The 27497-nt window shown below is 40.2% G+C and overlaps 1 protein-coding gene and 1 long non-coding RNA gene across 19 annotated transcripts in view; one reads left to right on the top strand and one right to left on the bottom strand.

The window, feature by feature from the left end:
- The window catches only part of hspg2 (heparan sulfate proteoglycan 2), a 145227-nt gene that overhangs the window by 45785 nt on the left and 71945 nt on the right, over positions 1-27497 (top strand). For 14 of the 16 annotated variants that reach the window (XM_036212853.1, XM_036212859.1, XM_036212860.1 and 11 more), the window contains exons 2-10: positions 2998-3127; positions 3204-3254; positions 16474-16533; positions 22958-23067; positions 23183-23241; positions 23335-23504; positions 23614-23646; positions 26629-26754; positions 26867-27052. In XM_036212853.1, coding sequence (XP_036068746.1) covers positions 2998-3127; positions 3204-3254; positions 16474-16533; positions 22958-23067; positions 23183-23241; positions 23335-23504; positions 23614-23646; positions 26629-26754; positions 26867-27052 — 925 coding nt within the window. The remainder of the gene's footprint in view (positions 1-2997; positions 3128-3203; positions 3255-16473; positions 16534-22957; positions 23068-23182; positions 23242-23334; positions 23505-23613; positions 23647-26628; positions 26755-26866; positions 27053-27497) is intronic. The other 2 variants (XM_036212858.1, XM_036212855.1) reach the window with 2 other exon arrangements.
- On the bottom strand, positions 13837-19153 carry LOC112158596. 3 transcript variants are annotated; one of them, XR_004948210.1, is made up of 4 exons: positions 18908-19153; positions 16598-16694; positions 15115-15403; positions 13837-14578 (listed from the first exon to the last, which is right to left on the bottom strand). It is a non-coding gene; the product is annotated as an uncharacterized LOC112158596 (long non-coding RNA). The 3 variants fall into 3 exon arrangements; XR_004948211.1 differs by having other exon boundaries at positions 15115-15233; XR_004948209.1 differs by lacking the exon at positions 13837-14578 and having other exon boundaries at positions 15070-15403.

Below are 27497 nucleotides of genomic sequence, written 5' to 3'. Positions count from 1 at the left end.
GGACACCCCATAACTATTCTACCGTTTATGAATAACATAAATTAACCGATTTTGAGAAAAGTGTTTTTTCATAGGGCTGGGTATCGATAATATTTTTTTACAAACGATTCGATTCACAAGAGCCTGGATTGATTTGATTCCAAATTTTTTTTATTCATTCGATCCTTTCAATTCAATTAGTTTTAAATCAATTTTGAGTTTACACATTTAGACACATTTGCTTAGAAATACAATAATAATCTACTGTATGTTTTGAACATATTTATATTAATCGGATACAGTTCACATACTATAAAATTTACTAATGAAATAATGAGATTGTTAATAGCATACACTGTTAAATGGTTTCTCAAACGGAGAAGCTCCAGCAATTGTTCTGCTTCTCCTGGAGGACGTTTCAGTTTGGCCACTAGGTGGCGATCGCACTATAGCATTATACCTTATTCCAGAAAGAAGAAGAAAGTATGAGCAAAAAAGCTGTTTTTTTAGACCACAAATGGTTACTTTAAAAAATATTTCCTTAAAATATTTTTGATAAATTCATGCCTGAGTATATAAAGCTGTTCACTTAGCAATGTATGTTTAGGTCGACCGAGCATTAGCCTTAGCCGTCATATGGGAAATCCCATTAAACGTTAGCATCAAGCTAGCAAACTTTAGCTTTATGTCTCATTTTTTTATTTTTTATAAATCAGTTATTGATCTATTAAGCTTAAATTGATTAATTTGTGTTATCAACCCAGTAGAAGTGCTTAGTAGCACCAATATAGAACACTTTACGTCACCAACTGCTTTTCTTCATGACAGAATCACCGGATTTACATGATGATTCATTGCGTGAAAACGTCACTTTTTTAAATTGTTGCAGTTGCTTTCTCCACATCAGAATCCGCTAGAATTACGTTAAATATGGTTAAAGAATTTCACTTAAAGCTTTAAGCTAAAGCTCTGATGTTTGTTAACTGGTTTCTATCTCAGATAAGCTTACTTTCATTTTTGTTGAACATTTTATATAAAAAGTGAATTCTGACCATTTTTTTTGTCCCAGCCAGACAATAGTCATAATAGAAGCAGGAAGGCGTAAAAACATCTCATCTGGACTAAGTCTGTGATGCCACAAAACTTTTAAAATCAGTACTCATGAAAAAGATAGAACGCAGAAAAGAATAAGATATGGTAGTCTTGAGATATAGCAACCTAGATATGGCTGTTGCTTCATATAGATAAAGAGCCGGGTGGTCCCAAACCATAATACTGCTCTCTAACAAAGAAATGTATGGTTTTTTTAAAAAATGAATTTGGTTAATAATTGACAACACAAGACATAATTGTTGAACGGTTGTGATAAAAGCAAACCAGCCTTTTTAACCAGTATTATTTATGACATCAGTCCTGGGGCACATTTTCCTAAAACAGCATTTTCTTCAAATATTGCACACAGCTTTGCAACAGTCTTAACTGAACATCTCCGGAAGGCTTTGTTCGTTTGGGTTTGGTGACGTTGCATCTGGAAAAAAGACGTCAAGTAAATTTAAGATTTTAACCAAGCATACAACAACCTAGAAAATATAAGCTTCACTCATCAGTTTTTGCTCTAAAGTTAAAAAATGAGATTGATCTTTACAGTTGTTGCTCATATGTAGAACATGTTTTAATCCAGACTTTTCACTTTAAGATTCTTATTTTTTTGTGTGCACTTTGTTTTTAAAATTTTTGTTTCTCTTCACCTAAAATTTTTCTTTTACTTCCACTCTGAACATCTTTTGATCAATTTTCAAAGTATTCCCAGTGGTCTTTTTTCTAATGATTTTGCCATTTTTAGTCAAAATTTTAAAAAAAAACTGTCTTGTGGGAGCCCCCCCGCTCCTGTTCCTTTCCCCGTTGCTGGAAGCTGGGATAGGAAGCTTGTAGCCCGCCTATTTGTATTTTTTATGTCACAAATTAGCCTTTTTCCATCTACTCCTGATTCACAATGATTTAAATAAAGAAATACACTTTGTTAAAAGCAATTTTTAAGCTTTATCATGTCTATATAAGTCCTCCATTGTCAGAAAAATTGCGCAAGAACATGTTAAAAACCTCTAAAACACAATTTTCATCAGAGTGGATCTTTAAAACTTTATATAACCCTCTTTAAAAGTTACAGAGCTGAACTTCCTTCAGGTTCATGTTATCATTTTAGAGAAAGTGACAAAAGTTTATATTGGCCAACAAAAAGTCATTGTGAGGGGATGTTAAAGCTGACAAGATGTTTCAGCAATCATCTCCTCTCAGATTCCAGAGAACAAGGCAGCTATGACGGGGTACCTGTGGTATGTTAGACGTTTACGTTTTAATGCAAGAGTTGAACAGTTAGAGACTCAATTCTGATGCTTCCACTTGTAGACGACTAGATCCATGTACGTCTTGGTTTTCCTTGTTTGAGCTGTTATGTGTTAGGTTGGGGGTGTGAGGGCCTGTAAGCTAGTGGGAGGGAGTGCAACAGATGGATGATGGGAAATGGGGTTGGCTTACTCTGCGCCTGCGTTTCAGAGGTAAATTTCTAACGAACTTTTGCCGCTCTCCAGAAATTATGTCAACATGTTTTTTTTTTATTTTGGTTTAAATCAACTTAATCCTAACTAAAAGACCTCTGGGAACACTTGAAATGAATGAAAAATGATGAGAGTGGGACTTTAATGAGGTCATTGTGATACTGCAGCTGTAGAGTCCACTCTGCACATCTGTTCTAAAGCCTCCAAACAGCTTCACCACACAGAGGAAAACCATAACATTTCTTTGATTATGTCCAAAAACGAACCGCCTTTTATTTGCATGCAAACCACAGAGGAAGCCTCTTGGAGATAATGAATGGTAAAAGTAAACATGTCACAATGCCGCGCTTCCTGTCTCGACTTTTGTGCCTTTTTTTTTTCCAACAGGGTCCATGCGCACCACAGGGTGTAACCTCTCTGTGCGATACTTCAACCCCCCCATAAATCTCTTTGTTTGCCGTAGGTGACTCAGGCGTCGAAGGTGTGGGGAGAGGTCCCGCTTCCAGAAGATTTAGAGTCGGAAAAGGATGTGCAGACGTCCCGGAGTTTGCTAGACGACGATGAGGACTTTGCTGCGGATGGACCGTCAGGAGGTGGAGCTAAGCTTTTCACAAAGTCAATTCTAAGTTGAAAACTGTTGCTCACTCCTGTTTTTCTTTTTCTCCAAAGAGCTGCCCAGTGGAGAGGAAGATGGCAGCACACCGGAGCCCGAGACCACAAGTAAGGGAGTAAAAAAAATAAGAAAAAAAAGTTGTAGCAGTTATCTGTGACAGATTTTGTTTATGTGAGGTGGAGCACTCCCTCCAAAGCTCCTCCATCTGTGGCTCCGACTTCCTTGTTTGTGCATTGAGTGATGATACCTTCACATCCTGCTGCACCCTGTGCCCCCTCCCCCTCTGGCCACAACACAAGCCCTCAGACTTTGTCTTTGGGAGATAAACATCTCCTGTCCGCTTTCATCTTTTTAACTGGTGGCAGAAGTGATAGCACAAGAAGAAACATTAAAGTCTAATGAACAATAAAAGCTGCGTAAGAGCCCCCGCACTTTGCATACAATCCGGCGCTTTCTCAAGACCCATTACTTTGATGCAGACATAAAAGGGATTAATTAATCAGTTAAAAATAAATGTTAGTTTAAATCAAGGGTGTCAAACTCAATCCCACAGGGGACCAAAACCAAAACACACCTTAGGTCGCGGGCCGAACAGGAAACATTTATTACACTAAAACTATATTTTTGAAACTTTAAAAGCATTACTTTTGAACGGAGACTGAACCTCAGGACGCAGCCGATACTGGTACCCTAACCCGGTATTCTAAGCCTGGCCTAGTCCGTGTCTGGTACCACATTCGGAACCAGTATTGATCTGCATCCAGCACAGACTTTCCGTTACCAGGTTGATGCCTGGTTCGCACTAAACGCAGAGGCCACTTCCACTCGGCGCCCTTGTTAACCTATGGTGTGGTTCACACCAGGCGCGAGCCTTCAGCGGAGGACCACGGAAGGCAGCGGATTGTTACAACGTCTGGTCTATTTTGTGTGGGAGTGATCTACGTCAATCCTGGCAGGAAGTTACATCAAAACACGAGAAAATTCGTCTTATTTTTCACAAGAAAACTCTGCGATTGACAAATGCGATCCAATTTTGTATCTAAACAGATTGTGGAGATGAAAGTAAACATACAATCACAATAGACACACACACACTCTGTGTGTCTCAACAGATAAATTAAAGAAGTGTAGGCCTACTAACTTCTTGCTTCTTCTTCTTAGCAGAAACATGGGGTAGTATTTTTAGGTTATTAACAAACAAACAAAACAAAGTTCTAGCAGAAACGCACGTCGTCTTTAGCGGAAAAATGCGCGTCAAAAAGTGACGACCTGAATGTTGCAATATGTTACCAGCTTAAGAGAGCATCGAGCCGTTAATTACAAAAATATGAAATGATCTGGCGGGTCGGACATAATCACCCAGCGGTCCGGATCCGGCCCCCGGGCCTTGACTTTGACACATGTGGTTTAAATGATTAATCTTTAATCCAGCTTTTTAAAAAATCCAGTCACTTAAATTGGGATTTGTGGCAAACATTGAAAACTGAAGAATTGGACGAATAATCATGAATATAGCAAAAATTATGTGTTTACTTGAACTACTTTTTACTGCATTAGGATTGTATTTTCATTTTGTATGTCACATGTTTTATCTGGGCTGAGACTGAGATAGCAAATACTCTTTAACATACCGTAACTCTTCAACGTGAATCATTCTGATGTGCAGAAAAGCAGCTTTATATAACGACACAAAGTTACTTAATTCGCGTTAATCGCGTAAATAGTTGAAGAGTTACACTAGTCAAAAGAATGTAAATGCTGGAGTTAAAACTCCAGTGTTAAAATGTTGAATGCTAAATTAAGTTTCACCCTTGTTGACGAACTACTGTGTTCAGTAGTCTGGCTTTCACCCGTTAGTACGCGCGTTTCTATGACAGTTTACTTACATACAAACGTGCAGCCATTGAACATGGATAGATAGTTAAACTAGGTCAGTATTTGACCAATCAGGTAGTGACGTATGGATGTCTTCCTTTTTAATTCACAGAAGTGCTAACCATTTGATCATGAAGGAGAAATTAACAATTGCAGTTTGTTCTGGACCAGAATTATAGGACACTTTTATATATCGGAATAGAGCTGTGAATGAAAAAGCCTGGAGCGCCTGTGTCTTTAAGGGAGCACAGGTGTGTTTTGCAGTCCTGTTTTGGCTTTGGCGGCCACCTAAAGAGATGAAAATAGTATCATTATTGTGTGTAGAAAGTGTGTCAAAAAGTTTAGTAAGGATGTTATAAGTTACATGCAATTATGGATAGTGATGAAGCTGTCGTACAGTGCCCTAAAGTTGCACTCTAGAAGTTTTATTTTTTTCAGCAGTATTTATTTATTTAAAAGGGGACAATACAATTTAAGAGAAAACCAAATAGATAAACAAGACAAAACACACATTTTTTTAAAAAGTCATTAGTAAAGTGGGAGCACTGGATCTTTACTGACTTCGCTCAGATGCTGGGGTGTGCTGGTGATATGTAAGTGCAAGTAGTGCGTCTGCAGGATGTCCACACAAACTGCACTGATTTGTTAGATGTGCTAGAGGAGCTCAATGAGTAGACACTTATCACCTGAACAGCACTGCCAGATTTATTGAACAATGCATAGGTTTAAGAAACTAAAAAAGCTGTACGACGCACCTGCGTTTCACCTACTTTACCCTCATTTACCCGTAAGTGTTTTTTAGCTATTTGCTATGAACTTCATGACTGTGGAAAAAAATGTGCTTGATCGTTTTTGCCCTGTGGGTTCATCGGACGGTCTAGGACCTTGATATTTCCTGAGGCCACCTGCATCCCACATACAGATTTGCCCATTTTTTTGCCACCAGACAACCCATATCCACCCGCAAGGGCAGCTAGATTAAGATAACAACTGAGAACAGTTTGAGACCATTTTAAGATACGTACAATCACTTATTATTTTGTCAGTATTGTTGTCTTTGAGCCCCTGCAAATGTAACTCCCCCACTAATGGTCTTAGTTTGTTACCAACAGCTAAATCCCAATGACAGAAAACACTTGCAGCCTTTATATTTACATCCTTTTCTGCTGGGATTTGCTTCACAGTGGAAGAGCAAAACAACGGGGAACCAGAGGCAGACAAGTGGAAAATAAATGTGTTTATTAAACATTAAGCCAGACAGATGAGCTGCTGAAACAGCACTACCAGAGAAGTTAAACACAGGATGGAACAAGATTCAACATTAGGGATTGATGAGATGCATAATCGGAGGCTCAGGGAAAATTCAGAGAAAGTACTTTTGGGATCTGACTAACTAACCAAAGGGAAAAAAAAAACATGCTGCTTTGAGGGGATGAAGAAATGAGGAGCAGCTGTGGTAACTCTACACTGAATCCAGGTGCAAACAGTCGGTAGAAAGAACACAAAACACAAAGGGGCGGAGCTGAATAAAACACACGTAAACCATCCAGCTGAGCAAACTGCAAAGCCTGAATTCAAATACAACAGGAACAGACTAAAATTTTTTGTACATCTATTGTCGTGTACTTTCCCACACTACTGCTTAGGACTGGGGAATTTGGCAAATCGATATTTCAAAATACTGAAATTTAAAGAACCAGTACTCCAACACGTTTTTGTTAGACCTCTCCAAAATTAAACTCAAGTGACCTGCAGACAATGTGCAGATTCCATTTTTTTCCTCCATCTTATGCGATGCTTAGACAGGCCTCTGTTGCATACACTCATGGGACTTCTTCCAATAAAAAGACTTTGCATAAGCACATATATGTGCGTTTCGGGCTTCCGTGTTCATATTTCACGCATATACCAGTGACTATGCAAGTTTTTAAGTACGTTTTTGGAAGTGTTACTTCCACGAGACATACACAAGATGCTTTATGCCTCAACTGTAACATATTGTGTAGGGCCAGTGTGGACACTATATGCCAAAAACTGCATTTAGTGCACTCTTATGCTCATTGTGAATGTGGCATTGCAATAATTAATGTTAAACGGAGGATTAATGACAAGAATAAAGCAACCAGTTGCAATATAGGGAAGCAAGAATATAGAGTGCATAACGTTTGATTAGATGGATCATCAGCTGTGTTTCCATTACATACATGCAAAATTTTATAAAAATTCTAGAAATGTAAATGACCCACAATTTTGCAATTACGCTCTTTCCATTAAATCAGGGATGCCAAATTCAATCGCACAGGGGGCCAAAATCCAAAACACACCATAGGTCACAGGCCAAACTGAATAAGCAGTTATTGAACACACTAAAACTACATTTTCAAAACTTTAAAAACGTAACTTTTACCATTACTATGATTGAAAATAGGCAGGAATATTATTCCTGAATAAATCAACTTAAACCTTAAATAACTTTCAATAATTTACTCTCCATAAAAATATATTTTGTGAAAATTCTATAAGTTAGAAATGAGCACAAGATAACATTAAAAACAATTTAAAAAAATGATCTTGAGGGGTTGGATATAATTACCCGGCGGGCCGGATCCGGCCCTTGGGCCGTGACTTTGACACATGTGCATTAACTCATAATTAAGCGAATAAACACAAAGCAACTCATGCGATTAGTTGTTAAAAAAACACGGCAACGGATGTGAACAATACTTTGATTTACAGCAGATACATTCAGATTTCTGCCACACTCATCGTCATCTGTCAAAGGAGACGTCAGCGTCTCATTCAGGCTATGTGGGAGCGGCTACGGCCAACAATCACGCATGACACGTTCAACTTTTGATGAGCTGTGTGACGCTGTTGGACCTCTTGTGGCACCCGTAGTGGTGTGACTCATTTATATCGAAAAAGGAGTTTTCATTGCAGTTTTGTAAAATATGTCTCATTTTTTTTTTGTTGTTGTGGTACTATTTGGCAAAATTATTATTGCAAATCCAATTTGCATGATCTCATAGTCAATGGAAACACAGCTAGTCAGACTTACAGCCTTCTTGTGTAGTAGTTGTTTTGGTGGCAGCATTGAAAGATGATGTTAGAGTTTAGGTATAAAGTATCTTGTGTATGTCTCGTAGAAGTAACACTTGTGCAGCCTTGGTTGGAGTATTTTAGGGCACTGGAAGAGATTTGAGCTCATTTATGAAAGAGGTGTTGACAGCGTGCAATCGTGACAGATAAGAATAGTGAGGCTGCTCTGATGATAAAGTCTGGTTTTAGACACTCGCTGAGGAAAACCATCAACAAAGACTGATTAAGACAAAGCTGGAGAAAAAAAGGTGTATGGAGTTTTTCTTTGCAAACACAGCTTTCCAGGTGTGCCTTATCCTTTCACACAAACCGGGAATTAAATTCGAAGCTCTTTGTAATCTTTGCCAAAGTTCAACCAGCAGTTAAAAACATACAGAGATAATTTAAAAGTCAAAAGAATACAAAGTTAATTTGTCTGCTGGGAAAATGTTCTCTTCTAACGTGCCCTGACATTCACTGTCACTTTGGTTTACTGCCGTCTCCATAAACCTCCAGAGTCGGGCACACATGGAAAGTTCAGAGTGTCTTTTATTTGTCGATTAAGAAGAAAGCTGAGACTCTGCAGGCCTGTTGTTGAGTAAACCGTCTTATCTCAGAGGCGGCCAGGCATTGGCACTCATCTGAGTTCGATCAGAGTTACAATGATTAGAAGAGACAGACTAATTCCATATATAGATCTCAAAAAAGGGTTGCGCCGGGAAGGAAACTCTGCTTCCCGTGCTGACTGCAGAATGCTTTGCAGATCTCTGTCCCGCTCAGACAGTTGATCTAAGCCTCTGCCTTCCTTCCGTCTCCACTATTCTTAAGCAGGTCTTAGCAGTGCCAGAGTTGCCCCCATTATGCTTTGTTTCCTGTTGTGCGTCTGTTATTGTAGGGTTAAGGAATTCCCATATCCTGTGGCACTCTGATGTATCCTCTAAGGCATCTGGGATTTGAATTGGGATCAGGTTATTTTAAAGCATCTTTGTCTTCAGTTACTCTTTGCCTCTCATAATCATCGTCTGGGATCTCTTCAAGAGAAATAAAGTTGCGTCCCATGCCCTTTTAACCTTCTCACCTCCCAGATCTCTGGAAAATTACTCCAGCTTCTGACTCATTTGTGGGAGCCTTTCCTGAGTTCATAAGCTCTATTACAGACATTCCCAGTGCATTGGCTTCCTTGTTTGGGAACTTCCAAAAAAAGATCACTAAATGCACCTAGTGAAGAGTTCAAATCAGACCAGTTGTTCGTTATATTAAACATATCAGCTTATAGTCCGTATTTAGGGATAACACTAGACCCTGCAAAAGACCTTTTCAGGGTGTACCCTGCCTTCGCCCAACAGTTGTTGGTTTGGCACAAGCAACCCCTTGACCCCAAAAGGGATAGTAGGTTTTTAAAATTGATGTATGGATGGAAGTTTTAATACTATGACCTAACGAGCTTCCTTATTTTGCCAGAATAGTCCCTTACCTGTTCAGGTATTCAACTCCACAGGACTCTTAGAAGTTTGCTGAGATATTGGTACCAATAGATTAAAAGCCCTTTAAAATCTTAGGTGTATGCATCGATTGAACTTTTAGATGACAGAAAGTTTGATTTCAACATGTTAAACTGATTGTAGTTCTCATCCAACTATTTAAAAAGGTTTATTAGGAGGATGCGCTGTCTTGTTAAAAGAGGCCACAGTTGTCAGGAAATACTATTTGTGTGAAAAAAAGTGGTCTTCAGCAACATTACTTGAGGAGGTCATGCCTCACAATATAGTTAGTTATATCTAAGGTTTCTCTCACAAAGGACTTAGTTGCCTTCTTTATTCATCTAGGTATGGACACACTCGTGCACTTTCACCATTTTCATCCCTCTGTGCCATTTCTGCTTACTAAAACTTTCCCAGTGGAATTCCTTAGGACTCCGTGGTGGTGTCATGGTTTGGACTTCTGCCACACTTAGAAAATACCCCGGTTTGAGTCCTTTCTGTTTGGAATCTGGATGTCCTCTCTGAGTGTGCATGAGTTTTCTCCAGCTTCCTCCAAAGAACATGCTTTATTATTGGTAACTCTACATTAGACCCTACAGGAAGGAGTTTAGCCCTGTGATGGATGGAAGATCTGTTCAGGGTGTTCCCTGCCCTCACCCTGAAGTAGCTGGGATAGAGTCCAGCAACCACGTGACTCTGCACAGGACAAAGTGGGAATAGAAGATTAATGGATAAATGGATGGAAAGACCAACCCGCCTTTTTATTTTATTGCTTTATGGTCCAGTTCTGTTTCCTTAGAGTGTGAGAACAGACTGGTCTCTGGTAGCCTCTAATGCATAAAATTGAAGTGAAGTGAAACCTTTGTGCTGCAACCAGCATTGACTTCCTAAGTAGTTTGAGAACAGAAGGTTGTCTGTTTGTTTGGACACTGAGTCAGCCTGAAACTTGATCCTGTCGCTAGCTCATTGTTCCTCAATTGCACCCATTTTGGTAGAAATTCACTTATGCAGATTATGGTCATTTTACAGCAGTTACAGTTTTGAAGATTGTCTGACTCATTCATCTAGTTGTGACAACTTTTTTTTTCTCAGATTCACTCAAATCCTTTTTTTCCATTATAACAACCAGGATTTTTCTCAAGGTGATACACAAACAATGCATTGAACATCTAACCAAGCAAAACCCCAATTGATTGGAATTGTTATAATCTGATTAATAAGTGTTATTATTTAGTTTGATCCACATCATTCCAATAAGAGCAAAAATTCCAATAGAACAGCGACTTACACATGTCCGTCACCAAGCAATTACATCAAATATATGTTTTGCCGTAATTTCCTGTTGGTGGTTAACACCAATCCACTATCTGTTACAATAAAGAAGAGATAGTCAATGTTGTTTTAAACTGACAACAGTCATTATCCTCAGGCTTTCATCTGTGTAATTCTTCAAAAAATATATCTCAAGAAAATGGGGCATTAAATAAAATAAAATGGATTTTTGTGATTGTTATTGGAATAGTTCTTGGATTGTTATGGAATGGCCATGGTAGACCGGTCAACTTCTGAATGCAGGTTCAGTTCCTGCCGTGTGTTGAAGTGTACTTGGGCAAGATAGTGAACCATACATTTCTCCGAGTGGTTATAGGTTAGCATCAATCAGTGTTAAGCAGCAAAGCCAACATTAACGTGTGTGTGCATGAGTGAATTAGACTTTATTTAAGAAAGGTTCTTACACACTAAATAAATAAATGCCATTTACCAATGTCATAAAACTGGTTGACATGCTGTACAGTTTTCAGCCACAAAATAGATCACCCAGAAAGTTGCCTGATGCTAAAAGTGGTCGGTTTAAATCTAGCACACCTCAGCTTTGGACAACCCTGCCTCTATTTCCAGAACTGACACTAAACAGACTAAGTGGTGCTTTTTGCTAACTCATCACAAATGTATAGTTATCTTGTGTATCTTAGTAAAATTGTTTTTTTAATACAGTCTTAGAATTGGCTGGAAGGGACTCAAAGATGCTTCTGACTCATGCATTTTCTACAAGCACTTCACTCCATTAGGGTCCCTGCTCCAGAAGGGAAAGAGGTGTGGCGCACCCGGGGAGGTCTTCCGGCCATCACAACATTATGTGGAGACAAATAAGACAAACAGCCACGGTTACTCATTCCTAACATCCTGTCTGTCTCTCGTTCATGAAGGAAACTAAAAAAAAAAAAAAACTCATGCAATTACAAGAAGAACATAAATGCCGCGTTCAGGATAGCCCCCATGGGAAATTTAGCCTGAAACCCTCTTCCTGTGGGGCCAAAGTCCCTCAACTGAATAAAGTCATTGATCACATTAGCAGGAAAGGGACCAATGTGCGAAAGCTATTGATGTAACCCACTCGTTAAAGCTGACGATGTAACGAGAAGGGTTTTTGCGAGTGCTCTGGTCGCCTTGATTTAACCCCGGCTGTAAGATGGCGCGTTGTTTTTGGGAAGGCTGTTGTTTCACGACGAGTGGGAGGATTTATAACCTCAGCTGGTTTTACTTCTAATCACATCAGTTTTGAGTGGGTTGTTGCAGAAGAATCGCAATCCTAGCCTGGATTCCTCCGCGGCCCTTCAAAGAGAACAGATGTTGGAGCATATGGGTGCGACACGTCAGGGCGATGGAGTCTGCTCTGTCAGCTTGGCTGGGGCAGCGGACAGGTTGCTGCCAGCCCACCCACTTGGTAGAGTTGCCATTTTCATGGGTTTACGTGGGCTTTTTTCAGTGGCACTGCCCGTGTGTCAAACAGAAACTGGGAGCACTTCAACAGAAGGATAAATGGTGGCAGCTGCAGTTATTTCGGGGTGTTTGTCTTGTTACAGGGCTGGGGGCCTCTTGAGGCAGTCACACACTCAAGGAAGAAAGATGATTCTCATTGAGGTAGCATGACTCAGTTTCCATCGGTACACAGCCCAGCTGACAAGAAGCAAATGCAGCGTTTGGTTTGTCAGGATTGTTTGGGCTCTTGCGTTCAGAAAGAGCTGATTATTAGGACAATTCATGCTGGGAGATGCACTCAGTATTCTGTTTCTGTTATCTAAACAAATACTGAGTTTCCTTAACCCTTTAACACCGGAGCTTTAGCTCCTGTGTTGACAGTCTTTTGACTACCGTAAAGATAGATTCACACTGCTCTTGGCAATGCGCGTTCAAGCAGCCACGTCCAACACAAAGTCTGTAAATGTGCGCATATGTGCATTTTGGGCTTCCACGTTCAAAAGTCTCGCATTTTCAAGCGCTGAAGGCAAAAAATGATGGCATCTTTCATATATTGGAACAGAAAAAAAAAAAAAAAAAAACATATAGCAAGATTTGTAAAATTAGCTTTGACATTTTATACAGGTTGGCGTACATGGGTTAATATTGGGTAGCAACTAGGGGCGTAAAAAAAATCGATTCTGTGATATTTTGCGATATTTTATTTGCCGATACTTTTATCAATTTAAAATACTGACAAGACAATATTTAACTAATTATTTTTGAGCATCCCTCAGCGTCTTACTTATGTTTTCCACCCTCAACCACTAGTTGGCAGCACACCACACTTTGAGCAGCTCTACACCGCGCAAGAACAACAAGATCTCACAAGAAACAACTTGTGTTAAATATTCAAACACATTGGTTCAGTCAGCCTTGCAGTTTTTGCTATTATGAGATATACACTATTTAGCGTGACTTAATTTTTTTGAGTCATAATCTTTAAAAAAAAGAAAAAGTGAAAAATTGGCCTGGCTCAGTTTTGGGACATATTGTGATATATGTATAATATCGTGAGATGTGTGTCGGATATGTATTGTATCGTGAGACATATATCGGGATATGCATTGTATCGTGAGACGTGTATCTGTATGTGTATTGTATCGTGAGACGCGTGTTGAGATATGTATCGTATTGTGAGATGGGTATCGGGATATATATTATATCGTGAGACATATATCGGGATATGTATCGTATGATGAGACACGTGTAGGGATACGTATCGTGTCGTGAGACGCGTATTGTAATATGTATCGTATCGTGAGACGCGTATCGGGATAAGTTTTGTATCGTGAGATGCGTGTCGGAATATGTATCGTATTGTGAGACGCGTGTTGGGATACGTATTGTATTGTGTGGCGTATATCGGGATATGTATTGTATTGTGAGAAGGGTGTCTGGATATGCATCGTATCATGAGACGTATATTGGGATATGTATCATATTGCGAGACGCGTGTCGGAATATGTATTGTATCGTGAGTCTTATTTCGAGATATGTATTGTATCGTGAAACGCATGTCAGGATATGTATTGTTTCATGAGACGTATATCGGGATATGTATTGTATCACCAGATTCTTGCCAATACACGCTCCTAGTTGTGACGGTCCAGTGTGAACACCATATGCTAAACAGGTATGTAAAAATGCACTTTTAGTGCGTCACATAGCCAGTGTGAACGTAGCATAACTCTAGCTGTTTAAGCAACTGACAAAATTTCAACAAATTTGGAAGCAAAGAGAAGCGACTATGGCCAGTTAGCAAGATTTGACTTTAGTCTAAATGAAAACGTCCTTTCTTCACATCTGAATTAGCTGATTCATGTTGATTGCATGAACAGTCAAAGAGTAAAAAAAAAAAAAAAAAGTGTGTTACTTAGGCGTCGCCGGCGACATCTCTGGTGTTAAAGGTTTATTGAGGTAATCCCTTTTCAAGATTAAAACCTTCATATTTGAATAATTGATGACCCTTCTCCCGCATGGAATTACCTGAAAAAAAAGACCAGATGAGGGTTTGTTGTCACAAAGCAAACACTAAATTAGAAAGTGTGGTTTTCGGCTTGGCATTCACTTATCCTGTGGATTTCCCAGATCTGAGCGTTTATTTGCTTAAAGCTCAGCGGTCGATCGGCTGCTTCCTGCTTAACCAGAAGGGACTATCCATACCAGATAATTACTCTCCTGGGAATCTTTAAGCTCTGTTAGAAGCAGAAAGAAGAACGCTTAAGAATGTTTGTCTTTCTGCTGGTTGATTGTCTGCTTTGTTCAGTGAACGAAGGAGCAGGTATTTCTGTTAAAACTTTACAATAAAGCTATGTCCGGTGTCATCTGTTGTCTTGATGAACCTAAAAGTTTGTGAGATTTTCCCAGTAGTCAAGTAGCTGCAAGCTGTGGACGTCAGAGTGAGTGAACTTTTTTCCTTAACTACTTTCTCCTCAAGCACCATGCTAACGAGCATCAGAAGCCATATGCTTTTTTTTATGTGTGCGGTTGTAAAACAGCTGGATCCTGCACCCTTACTTGATTATGAATGAGCTGTTGTGTGCTGCAGTTGGTTGAAGTTTATGGAGTGGACTCAGAGTCAGGATGGGAGCTGTTTGTCACTTTTAAATTTGAATTTGTTTGAAGGGCCAAGGTTGTGTTGCAGGATGGTGAATTTATGCAAAGAAAAATGTTGGAAACCCAACATTTTGAAGCCACTCTACATTTCAGAATGAAGGGAAGTCATCCTCACTTGACATTTCGGAGGACGCCTGCTGGGTGAATGCACTCAAGGCAGTGGAGGAATGCATGAGTCATCTCATTGCAGAGCGTGGCCGTTGTTGCTTGTGCCAGTGCAGAGGGCTTCAACTTCTGGAGGGAGAAACAAAAATAAAAAAAAAAAGACAGCTTTAATGGTTCTCAGTTCTTCCATTTGCAATGGGGGAAAAACAGGAAGTTGCTCCTCCCTGCATCCTTGCACAATCCCAGGATGGAAGCTTGTGTCAGAAATGACGAGTAGTTTGTGCAGCTGCGCCGCTTGCCTGAGTTAAACATACGGAGAATGTCACACCTATGAACACAGACATGATTGGTACCTGTACATACATCAGTCTACATCCTGTGGTGGTGTCTAATTTCTTTTCTTTTAAGTACTACTCCAATCATCGTTTGATCTATTATAAAAGTCTTCCCAGTTGTCTATTAATCAAGATTATTTAATTAGTTAATTCATTAAGATGATGCCATTTTTAACCAAAGTTTAAAAAACGTATGTAGTTTTCTAGGACATAGTTTCTGCAGAGCAGCCGGGGTTCATTAGAATTTCACTTCTGAGTTGTGGGCAGGATCGTTGGTGCAGAGCAACCCCACTCCTACTTCCCATCATCCATCTGTTTTGTCACTTTGTAACAACCCCAACCTTACGTTACTGTTGCAACAAAAATGGTGAGCAATGTTGAAACTAACTGGTTGTGCAATTTAGATCCATATGCTGGCTCATATGAAGACGTACATGGATCTAGTTGTCTCATAGGCGGGTACATTGGAACGGACCAGAGTAGGGAGTTTGTGTATTTTCTATGTCACAAATTATTTTTCCAGCTGCATTTTTTCATCTGAACCTGATTCTCAGTGATTTGAATTAAGAAAAGCTCAAATATTTAATTTAATCCTAATTTTCTTTATTTATGTCCTTCATTATCAGAAAAAGGCTACAAGAAGATAAATGTTTTAGGAACAAGAAATGTGACAATTGGATATAAATAAATGAAAATCAATGTGGTTTTTAAATACTGTATGTTTATAGTTCTCTATTGTACTTCTGTATAACTTTGATTCTAGCTTTTTTTTCTCCTTTTCACTTTGATCAGTACTCTTTCTGATGATCATTTTCCATTTTCTCTCCTTGCATTTTCTGTTACTAACCAAAAAATGTAACCCCCACCCACCCTCGCCTGGCTGACCTGACGCGTGCCCCCTCCTCATCGTCATCTCACTTTCCCCTTCACCTCCGTTTCCCGCCTGTGCCCCGTCGACCTCCACGCCACGTCTCACCTCTGTGTTGCTTGCTTTGCGCCCCCCTACTCCCCCCCTCTGCCATCGCTTGCCACAGCCAACTGGTTGGAGTCCCCTTATCCGGGGAACATACAGAACCCCCCTGACCCAGAGTACAGTAAGTCCTCAAGCTTTTCTTCTTCTTCTTCCTCTTTCCTGTTTTTGGCCTGTTCTCCTCTCACCTGCTCCAGCTCTTCCTTCAGAGCAGCCTTGGGTAGCATTCCAAGGAAAACTCTGCTTTGGGATCCAGAAGTTCTCTTCTTTCCTCCTGGCATTTCCCTGCCAGTGGAAAATAATTCTCAAACTCCATTTCATAACAAAACACGTTAATAAAGTCACTGTCATGTTGGTGGCACACCCCCCCACAGCAGCAAACCATCTGTTGCACGACACTTGAAAAAATGTGTCTTTCTGTGCACAATAGTGATTCTAATTCGAGGAGCTGTGGGAGAGCTGAAGGAGGCCAGCTTAACTCTGATGCTGGAATTATTTCCCATGATTCCCCCCAAAGGGCACGGAGCAGACGTGGAGACGGAGCTTTTTGGCTGGTCACCAGCCGGAGGGTTAAGTGGCAGCGATCCTGTCTGTGCGAGTTAAGCTAAGAAAAGCAGCAGCTGGTAGATGCATTTATTATTCACAGCTTTTTAGGAGGAGAAGATGAGATCAAACAAGACGAGCTAAGATAGTGATGTGAGGCTTTAGCTTCGTATTTACAGATTCCAGCTCTTTAAGCGGCCCGAAGTTGGCGGGAGCCGTGGGCACTGCCTTTTGCGGGTTGAAGGTCAAACCCAAAGTGGCCCGTCTTTAGACTACACTCGGCTTGCAGCTCAATCATTTCTTTGTTTTCCGCGTTGGCTGCTGTGTGTTCAGAGGGGCCCGTTGCACAAAGCTGCCACAGTTCTTTTATAGTTTGCAAATTAAAAGAGTGGAATGCTACTTTTTACAGCCCCCTCCCACCCCCCACAGCTTGCTGGCACACTGTCAGCTTCATCACTTTGATAGTAGAAGGAGTCAAAAAGGGGATTTCCCTTTTGCTGGAAACAAGGCGTGCAAAAATGGGGGGAACGGGAGCAAAATAGCCACCCATTAGGAGCAGGGCGCAACCCAGTGCTCTAATCAGAGGATCTCAGGCGGAGGCAATCAAACCGGCTGCGCGGCTGCGGCAAACTCAAGAGAGAAGCGCAGACCCGAGCCGCTGTCGACCGGCCGGCGAGCGCCCACGCAAATGATTAGATTATGTGAGGTTCAAGGAAGATGCTTTGATGAGTTCCCCTTTCATCTTGCATGTTTTCTAGGACAACATTCAATTAGTCTAACAAAAGCTACAGTTAAAAAGTGGCAGAGGAAGCTTCCAGAAAACAAATCAAACTGAGCGTTCACCTCGCTGTTTTGTCATAGCAGGGCTCACTTTAGGCTGCCATGAATGAAAGCTTTCCACAGCAGGATTTCTTGTAAAACCAAAACTGTTTGACCCGGACAAACCCCCGGACCGCAATCTCAGACTCTAGTGGTTTCACAGCTAGTTTGTCAAGTTTCTACATGCCTTATTGTATTGTAGTAAAAAAAAATCTTTATCCCTTTGAAGCTACGTTCAAGCTGACCTTGGAATCAAACATTCAAACGCCCACTTCTAATAAAAAGTCTATGTAAACATGTGTACATACGTATTTTGGGTTTAAAACTCTGACATTCACTAGAAGTTATGCAGATTCTTTAGTTTGTTTTCGGATCCGATGTATAAAACGCACGTTGGAAGTTAAACCAGGTCAAACTTTGACCAATCAGGGACTGATTTTGTAGTGACGTATGGACGGCGTCCCTTTTACTTCATGTCTGAAAATTGATCATGAAGGAGAAATTAATAATTGGGGGTTTATCCTCAACTAGAATGATAAGACAAGTCTTTCAAATATCGAAAAATATTGGAGGGTGAAATTAAAAAAGTATATTTTTTGGACACAACTTGCACAGAAACTGCCCCTTCAAATGGAGGGAAAGAGAGAAGGGAAGAATTCCAATTGGGCCAAAGACTTCTATAGAAGTGATGACAGCAATATTTTAAGAACATAAAATTGCAACAAAAAATGTAGATCAAATTTTATTGAAGAGATCTTAAATCTGATATGATTTTTACTGATAATCAAGGAGTTTCTTCTTAGTATTTCTTATGATGTGTCACCATAGCAACAGACATTTTAAGCACTCCAGCAGTTTATTATATCAAGTACTTGCAAATCAACCTGGAAGATTAACAATTAAACATTTTAACCTTTAATCATCTGAGGCATGCAGATCTCTGGCAAATATGAAGCAAGTACAGAAAAATTTTGTGTGGCAAAAGCGTGTACCTGATGTTGTGTACAGATAGGTAAAAGATGGTAGGAGACTAGATTGCTGCACTTGTTAACAAATGTCCTTAAGAGCAACTCAGTCACCTGTTGCTCTTAAGAATCTTTGACTCTATGAAACTGGCAAAATATATAACATCCTACCTTGATTAAGGGTCAAGGCACTTTACAATCGAAACCCCCTTTGCCTATCCTAGGGATGTAAAACTCCAGGCCTCCAGAGGCTGGCTTCCTGCTGGTTAAGGTGTTTGGCCAATAAGGACGGTTGGTATGAGAACATGTGGAACACTGGCCTTCAATGCCTGGAGTCTGACACCCTTGGCTATGCACACATTGACACGTGGCACCAACCTTCAACCTCCAGGTTCATTGTCTTGCCCAAGGACACTTCGAGACATGATCAGGCAAGGCAGCAACCAAACCTGCAATCCTTCAAACAGAGGTCAACTGCTCTACCTCTGCATCACACCCACAGTAACTCCTTTGCAGCTAATTCTGCAAACATGAGTGTTGAATAAAACCCCAAAATATTGGACATGACTCATAATTTAGGTGCCTCAGTCACTCGTTTCAGGTCTGCTCCAACCAGCAGATCATCCTCACCTGAGGCAGCCGCTGTCCAAAATGTCTCTGTAAGTGAGTTAGGGATGTTTTATTGACTAACACACGGATCCCACAATTTGGTTTCCCTTCAGGCGTGAACAAAGCGCTTTTGAATTGAATCAAGTTCAACAAAGCGGGACGCAGTTTGCTTGAAGTTATCACCGATCACAAGTAGCAGAGAGGACACTCGCCTGCAGTCCTCGGTTATTGAAGAGCCTAATCCCAAATCTGATCCTGAAAGCTGCTGACTCAAATTTGCTGAGCAGTTCATATAAAAGTTATACAAAAGTCATTGTTGGCTCACATGACATGTTGGAGAAATGACACAAATCCTTGAATAGTTCCTTCGTATTCTCACAATGTTTTATCTTAAAAAAATTTTGAAGTTGCTTTCACTTTAAAACTCTAAAAGACGATAGTTGTACTGTCAAACTTTGATAATATTAACAAATATATATATTTATGAAAACAGATGGAAACCAAAAACCTTACCGTTCTAATATTTCAACTCCACCATAGCAATTTTTTATAACAATTTCTATTTTTGGAGAATCTGGTTGAAGCCTTCAGATATATATATATATATATATGGTAAGGGGACAACCCATAATAATATTAAAAATAATATACATATATAAATATGGAAGCCAGTGCACATTTTAAGCTCTTTGGCAGGCCATACCAGCAGCCCAACACAACACATGAAGTACTTAAGAGAATGAGAGTCAGAATACGATCAATCAAACACAACACAAGCGCTTGTTTGAGTGTAGCACTGCATTGTGGAGTTGGAAGCAAGATTTAGGACGGTTTCATCTGCTGATTCTACTTTTCTTTAAGTGCAGCTGTAAACTGAAGAACTTTTTTGTTGTTGACTTGTGCATGGAAAGTATACGTAGACATACACAGATGAGGTGGGTGCACGTGTGTGTTGCTTTTAGTTTCCTGGTGTCAGACAGTAAAATGCATCAGTGACTTCCCTCCATGTGCAAATTGACAGTTTTGCACATATTTGGGCATATGCGCTTCACTCTCAGCAAAGGCCCTCGTGGAACAGGACTCCCTGCTTTTGTCTCAACGTTTAGCATCTCTCTTGATTAAAGAGGACAAATATTGACTTCCTTCCTCAACCTACAGTGCGAGCTGGACTTCAGAGGTCTGGGCCTACATACCATAAAGAGTTGACTTAAGAATCAAGCTCCCAAGGGTGCAGGTTATTTTAGCTTTTGTAGACTCATCTCGTGTCAGTGGCCGTTTGTAATGAGTTAGATATAAAGTTCATCATTGCACAGGTCATCTATAAGTAGAGTGGAAAAAGTAATTGGCTAAAGACTGTGATGAAAAGATGAGCACAACTTTAGAAACAGTTGATCCCAAACTCAAGTGAAGCCGTAGTCAAGTGCACCTGTATGAGTTTTTGAGTTGTGAATGAAGTGGCCACATCTTAGGGAATGCAGATGCGTCTTACAGTTCCCTTGAGACTTTTACATCCACCTTAAGAGACAAAAATGGAATAGATGATTGTCGTGCCCTGCGACAGACTGGCGACCTGTCCAGGGAGAACCCCGCCTTGATCCATTAGTAGCCGGGTTAGGCTCCGGCACCCCTGCAACCCCGAAGGCGACGAAGGGGTCAAGAAAATGAATGGATGAAAAAGATGATTGTCGTGCGTGTTGTCAGTGTTTTGTGAAATATTTGTAATCCTAACATAAGTTGCTTGCACTTCTGACGTACAAATGATGCTGGCATACGGTGTCCTTTGCCCACACTACACTCATTAGTAGGGTGCACGTGCTAGCTTCTTACTGACTTTGCCCAATTTCCACATTCATGGGGTGTGCACATGACACATAAGTGCATACATACACAGGAAGCTCATAGGATACCCTCTTATTGTCTAATTTCTTAATTTCTAAAAGTCAGGTTGTTGTCAAGGAGAATCCAAGGAGTATGGACTTGAATAGCACTAACTGGCTCCTTGTGTTGGATTTGGTGGTGGAGGTTTGAAAAAAAATAAATTTGGATGACTTGTCTGCATCTCATCTACTTCTTCCTTACTTACCTTTACTGTTGTGTAAAGTTGTTGCCACGGCTTGTTCCCTGCAGCACGCCCATAGATAAAATGTGCATAAACATTTTCACTCTACGAATTCACCCTGTTGTCGAAGTCCTTTATATTTCATGCCACTTTTTTGCCCAAGGTTTTAGGGATTGAAATAGAAGGTTGCTTTCACACTAGAAAACTCCAGTGGATGACTTAAATTGTAGAGATTTGTGGATATAGTTTCCATCTTTATTAAGTGGCAATGGATTGGCAGAAAAATACTTGTAGTTCCAACACCTACTCACTGAGGATGAAACCAGAGGCTGTAGAAAAGCATCAAAACCTTGAGAGTGTTTAGGACACTACTGAGGACAACCAATGAAACACTTTATGTAAAGACATCCTCTTCATCCCAAACCACTGTTTGCACCACTTAAAGAAAATACAAACCCTGTCGAATGGCACAGGTGCACCGTCCACCTGCTACTTTGTTAGCACGCTTGATTGTTTTTTAAACCCAGTGGAAGAGCTTGTTTTGAGACATCACCTCCCCAATGTTTTTACAGCTGTGGAACCAAAGGCAACAGCTCCAGAACAAATATTCAATGCTGTTTCACTGCTTTTAAAGAGAAGTATCCCTCCCTCCTCACTGGAAAACAGAAAACTAAGAGGAAAGTTGCATAGATTCCTAGTTTGACTGCTTCTCAGAGCTTAACTCTACAGTTAGCGGAAAGTGGCTGTGATTATAAAGTACTTTGGGCCTTCAAGAAAGGTAGTAAAAGCGACCTTTACCATCTTAAAGTGAAAAACAGATTTTATATTTAAACAATGATTCTATAAATGTGAAAAAAAATCCATGACGAAAGTAAGCATATATCTGATCTCTTAATGTCATGCAACATCCAATTTCGATCAAGTCTGCCAACAACTTCCAATCTTGGATTTTGTTATCTCTGCTCTATATCATTCATTGAAGAGGGTGTGTGGTTGTGTGGTTTACACTTTTTTGGCCATAAAACAAACTCCCCAACACCTGTGTGAACAACATTAACTGGTTCTAAAAAGTCTGGACCACCAATAAGTTGGTTCTTGTTAAGGACCAGTTTTTAACAGTCTGGAGTTAATACTATGCCGACAGAATCAATGACCAGTGCCAAGCGGATCTCTTACCAGCACTGGAACGAGGCCAGCGGTAAACTTTAAGTAGAGATGTGACTGAATTAAGTTTTGAGTTGGCCACAACCTGATAATGGTAAGGGTTTAGGTAAAAAGCACAAATCCAACAAGAAGCAACAAGAAGTTCAACAGTAGTAACTGTTTCAATGCGCTTGTGTGTATGTGTATTGATGGTGTTTGGGGGGCTGAGTGAGTTTGTATTTTTGTGTTCTGGGTTTTTATTAAAGATATTGCTGAGTTTATTCATTTTTTCCTAGTTAAATGATTAGCCAAAATGCCACAGAAGTCAAACATTCCTATATAACATTAACAGGCTGTAGGTTCTGGAATATTAATTAACATTCCTCTCTTTTCTTCTCTTTTGTTTCTAGTTTATTTCAGAGCTTTTGTCAACTTCACCAACTCGTTGGTCTTCAGCCCTGCACTCCAGGACCCAACGTCTACTCAGTTTGAAGAGATTTCCGAAGCAGTGATGGACACGGTACGTCATGGACAGTATACTGAAATATGACTTAGTTCCTGTGTTAGAATTGAGCTCACTGGTATAAGGATAGATGACCTTGCCTGAAAGAACTTCTTTGGTTTCGTCCCCACAGCTGGAGTCAGAGTACAACAAGATTCCAGGTGTTCAGTCAGTCAGTGTAGTCCACATCAAGTAAGAACTGAACTAATTCGAATTATTTTCCAAGTAGTATTTCTTTCTTTCTTCAAAGCTCAAACCTCACCCAAATGTTCCTGTGTTTTCCAGAAAAGTGACAAGAGAAAATGGAGTTGATGTTTTTGTGGAATTGGACGTGGGTACCAACTATGACAATGAAGAACTGATCCGACGTGTGCTTTACAATGTGGTAGAGGATGGCTCCATTGCATCCTACGTCACCTCAGTCAGGGGCTTTCAATTCAGGCGTCTTGGAAAAGGTGAGAACCCCAGACTGCAGGAAACCTAACCTTATGTGCTTACAGCAAATGAAAGTCCTTCAGAAATCTGAGAATCTTCCTCAACATCATCTTTGGTTTCTCATTTAAGCCATGCCCTCAGAGGAACCCGTAACAGAGCCAGGTTTGTACGGTGCCATGCCTGCTGGATGGTAAACTTTGCTGTCTGCACTGTAGCAAATGTAGAGGATTTGAATATTTTTCAAGATCATTTGAGTATTTCTCTTCTTGTGATGAAATTGGTTCTGAAATTCATACAAGCAACTTGTTATGCTATCTGTGAATGTTTTGCATGGACATGGCATCAAAGTTCTGAGTTTCTGATGGACGAAAGTCTAAGGAAAGGACTTTTGCATGGCATGATTGTGATCTGGTGCGCTGCAGTATAAACCACCAGCTCTAAAATAAGCATGGCAAGCATATGAGTTCAGCTTTGTCTTTGCTCCTGGGATGGACTTCCTGTCAATGCGTCTGTCTGGTTTTTATGTTTTATGTGTGTCCAAACTATGCATGGAGATTTAAAAAGGACTGATACGAAGCAGATCCGCCTCCTCAATCAGGCTGGCCAAAATACATTACAGTGGTCCCTCATAATATTTTGTCCACTTTTGGCGGCTTTGCAATTTCACAGATTTGTGCTCACGTTGCACTGTTTTGTGTGTCCCGATTAGCTGTAGATCTTTGTCAATCATTCTTCCTAAAGCCTGGTCTGCAGTACAGAATCCTTTCACCTCGCGAAGATGATCTTTGGTTTAACATTCAACTTATTTTCTACAAAGGTCTCAATCTTGAGAGTTTAAACAAGAGAGAAAAGTGTGAAAATCTTCATGTCTGACTGAGACAGGCTCATTCCTGGTCCTCGAGATCTACTGCCTCACTTGTTTTCCAGCTCTCCCAGCACTGCTTGTTGCTGATTACCAAGAACAGGTCAGTTAGTTCAACCAGAATGTAGCGGCATCTGATTGAGCTAATCAACAGCTAGCATGGCTTGAAAATCTGGAAAACATTCAGGGTGGTAGATCTCATGGACCAGGAGCAGCTCTTGTCTAAGAAAAGTAATAAAGTGTGTAGTGAGGGGTTTTACAGCCTTATAACATATGCAATAATTTATAATAAATAAATCTTTATGATATACAAGGGACCACTGTACATGTTTACTTTTGCTAAACTCAAGGGGTGGACTTTTTTGGGTGGTTATAGTGACAGTAACAGCAGCAACACATGAGGGCAACACAACTTGAAAAGTCATTGTACGGTTATATTTCCATTAAATTAAAAATTACATTGCTGGTATTGTGAATAAGCATAGCAAACCTTGAAGTTTTTGAAGCTCTCGAAGCCTTTGAATCTCCTGAAGCCTTTGGCGCTCTCGAAGCCTTTGGAGCACTTGAACCCTTTGGAGCTCCCAACGTCTTTGGAGCGCTCAAAGCCTTTGGAGCTCTCAAAGCCTTTGAAGCTCTCGAAGCCTTTGGAGCACTCGAACCCTTTGGAGCTCCCAACGTCTTTGGAGCGCTCAAAGCCTTTGGAGCTCTCGAAGCCTTTGGAGCTCTCAAAGCCTTTGGAGCTCTCAAAGCCTTTGGAGCTCTCGAAGCCTTTGGAGCTCTCGAACCCTTTGAAGCTCTCGAAGCCTTTGGAGTTTTTGAAACCTTTGGAGCTCCAATGGCGTTGGAGCGCTCAAAGATTCTGGAGCTCTCGAAGCCTTTGGAGCACTCAAAGCTTTTGAAGTGCTCGAAGCTTTTGAAGCTTTAAGGATTAGCATTAGCCCATGATCTGACTTTACAACCAAATTGATTGGATTTTCACTTAACCCTTGTGCTATCCAAGGCACGATAACGTTGGGAGTGGGGTCATCTGTAACCCACAAGACAGCGCACTGAACTTTTTTTTGCAATGATTTTTGATTTTCACTGGTGTCCATGCCAGACATGAAATCCTGCCTACCTTGGTCATGGGAGGGATAACACATCAATGTAAGGGTGGGGTCATCTGGACCCCACATGATAGCACAAGGGCTAAAGGGAAACTGTTAGCCTTATTGAGTCTTGTGTTTTCCATCTCTGCTCCATTGTTTTTTTGTGAAGGAGATATAAAATGTCGTTGTCCACGTGTGAAAACATTCCGTGTTCCAGTTTGTCTTGATGTGTGTTTTCTGTTTTGGTGTTGTGGTACTGTCTGGTTAGTTGGGATTTGTTCACATTTGTTCCGTTTTTAAGCTTATTTACTCCTAGGTGGTGTTTTGTTTTGTTTTTTGTTTTTTTTTTTACCCTTTTTTAGACTTGTAAAGTGATACATGACTTTTGTATTACTTTTAAGTTACTGTTTTAGAACGCCCACATGAGTTTAACAAAACAGAAAGTGACAATGGTTCCACAAAGTTTTTTTTTTCATTTAGCTAAATCAGGATGTTGAGTAAAATAAAATTTGGTAAAGTTAACCATACAAACCCCTTATTGGAGGACCAACTCTCAGCTATAGCCAATTTAGTCTACAAAAGAGAAAACATTGACTTCTACTTGAGTGCATATGAGAAATGTTATTCTGGAGCACACTATTAATGTGTGTGTTTGTTTACAAATGTATTTTTTCAATACCCAAGGGAAAACATAATCATTCTAAATCCAGAACCATGTGTAAAACCATGAGTGACTACTGAACATAATAGTCAGATGAATAGGATTACATCAGTGGTATTAGGAGTAAAGTGTATTTGTGCAAAGTTTGTACCAGGAAACAAACTAGTGACTTGTGACCAATGAATTCAGTTCACAAGTCATAAAGTTGTCAAAAACAAGCCTTTTCATAAGTTTGCATTCTGAGGTTTGGTAAAGGATTTCAGAGATACAAGACCAGTTTTTATCTGGGTCTATTACCAACGTAACTATTGGGACTCTGAGTAGACTTGAAAGCTCTTGGCTTTGTATTTCTCATCTTATTTGAGGTTGTTCTTTTATATCACCCATTGAAATAGAGCTATTGCTTTAAATGTTTTGATTGCATTTAATTCTTTCCTTTTATTGTTGTGTTGTGTTTGTGCGTCGATACATTGAGGGTTATTATCTAGCAAGTGTATAATTCTCAAAAATGTACCTTCCCTCCCTTGCCATAGTGACCCCCATTATAAGACCGTGCATGGCAAATGAGTTCCGGTGTGGCGATGGGACATGCATCCCGTTGAATTATAAGTGTGACAACAGAGCCGACTGCCGAGACATGAGCGACGAGGAAAACTGTGGTGAGCGGCCATTGTGATCGTCGTCAAATGTTGTAGCTTGCTGCCAAAGTTCCTTCAAAGTCATCCATTTCCTTTTCGGAGTCTCACTAATAGTCACACTTTTTTCTTTTAGGTTTCATCGCTCCAGTCTATACCACACCTGCACCAATCACAGTCCCTGCCATTAAAGAACCCGTCACTCAGCCTCTACGCTGCCGAGCGGATCAAGCCACATGCCAGAGTGGGGGGTGTATCTCTCGTGACTACCTCTGTGATGGAGAGAAGGACTGTCCAGATGGAAGTGATGAATTTAGATGTGGTAAGAAGTTGCACAAGATGTAGTCTTCTGTTGACCTCACTTGAGTGAAAGCTCCTTTAAACACAGCAGAGAGTCATTTGTGTTTGGTGGATTATGACTTTGTTGTTATAAATCTTTGCATGAAATTCTGCACAGTTGGAAAGCTTGTTTATTTCCCTTTTAAATGGTGCCACATTTAAACTATGAAACAAAAATGGCTTTTCCGACTTATTACCATGGAACTTTGGACCATTGACCAGACTTTGGACCTGCCTGCTTTATCGCAACATCCTATAGATTTTTAAAGTAAAACATTTGATAAATGCACATCAAAAACAAGACATTTCAGAGTTACTAATCACTTTAAGATATATCTTAAAGTGCAAAGTAATGCATTTGTCTTTGCTAATTTTATTTCAAATGAAATTGAAATTGAAGTAGTTGCACTTTATTGCAGTGCTTAACC

This window comes from Oryzias melastigma, linkage group LG7 (genome assembly GCF_002922805.2).
Source record: "Oryzias melastigma strain HK-1 linkage group LG7, ASM292280v2, whole genome shotgun sequence".
NCBI lineage: Eukaryota > Metazoa > Chordata > Actinopteri > Beloniformes > Adrianichthyidae > Oryzias > Oryzias melastigma.
This window is presented reverse-complemented; position numbering and strand designations above follow the sequence as displayed.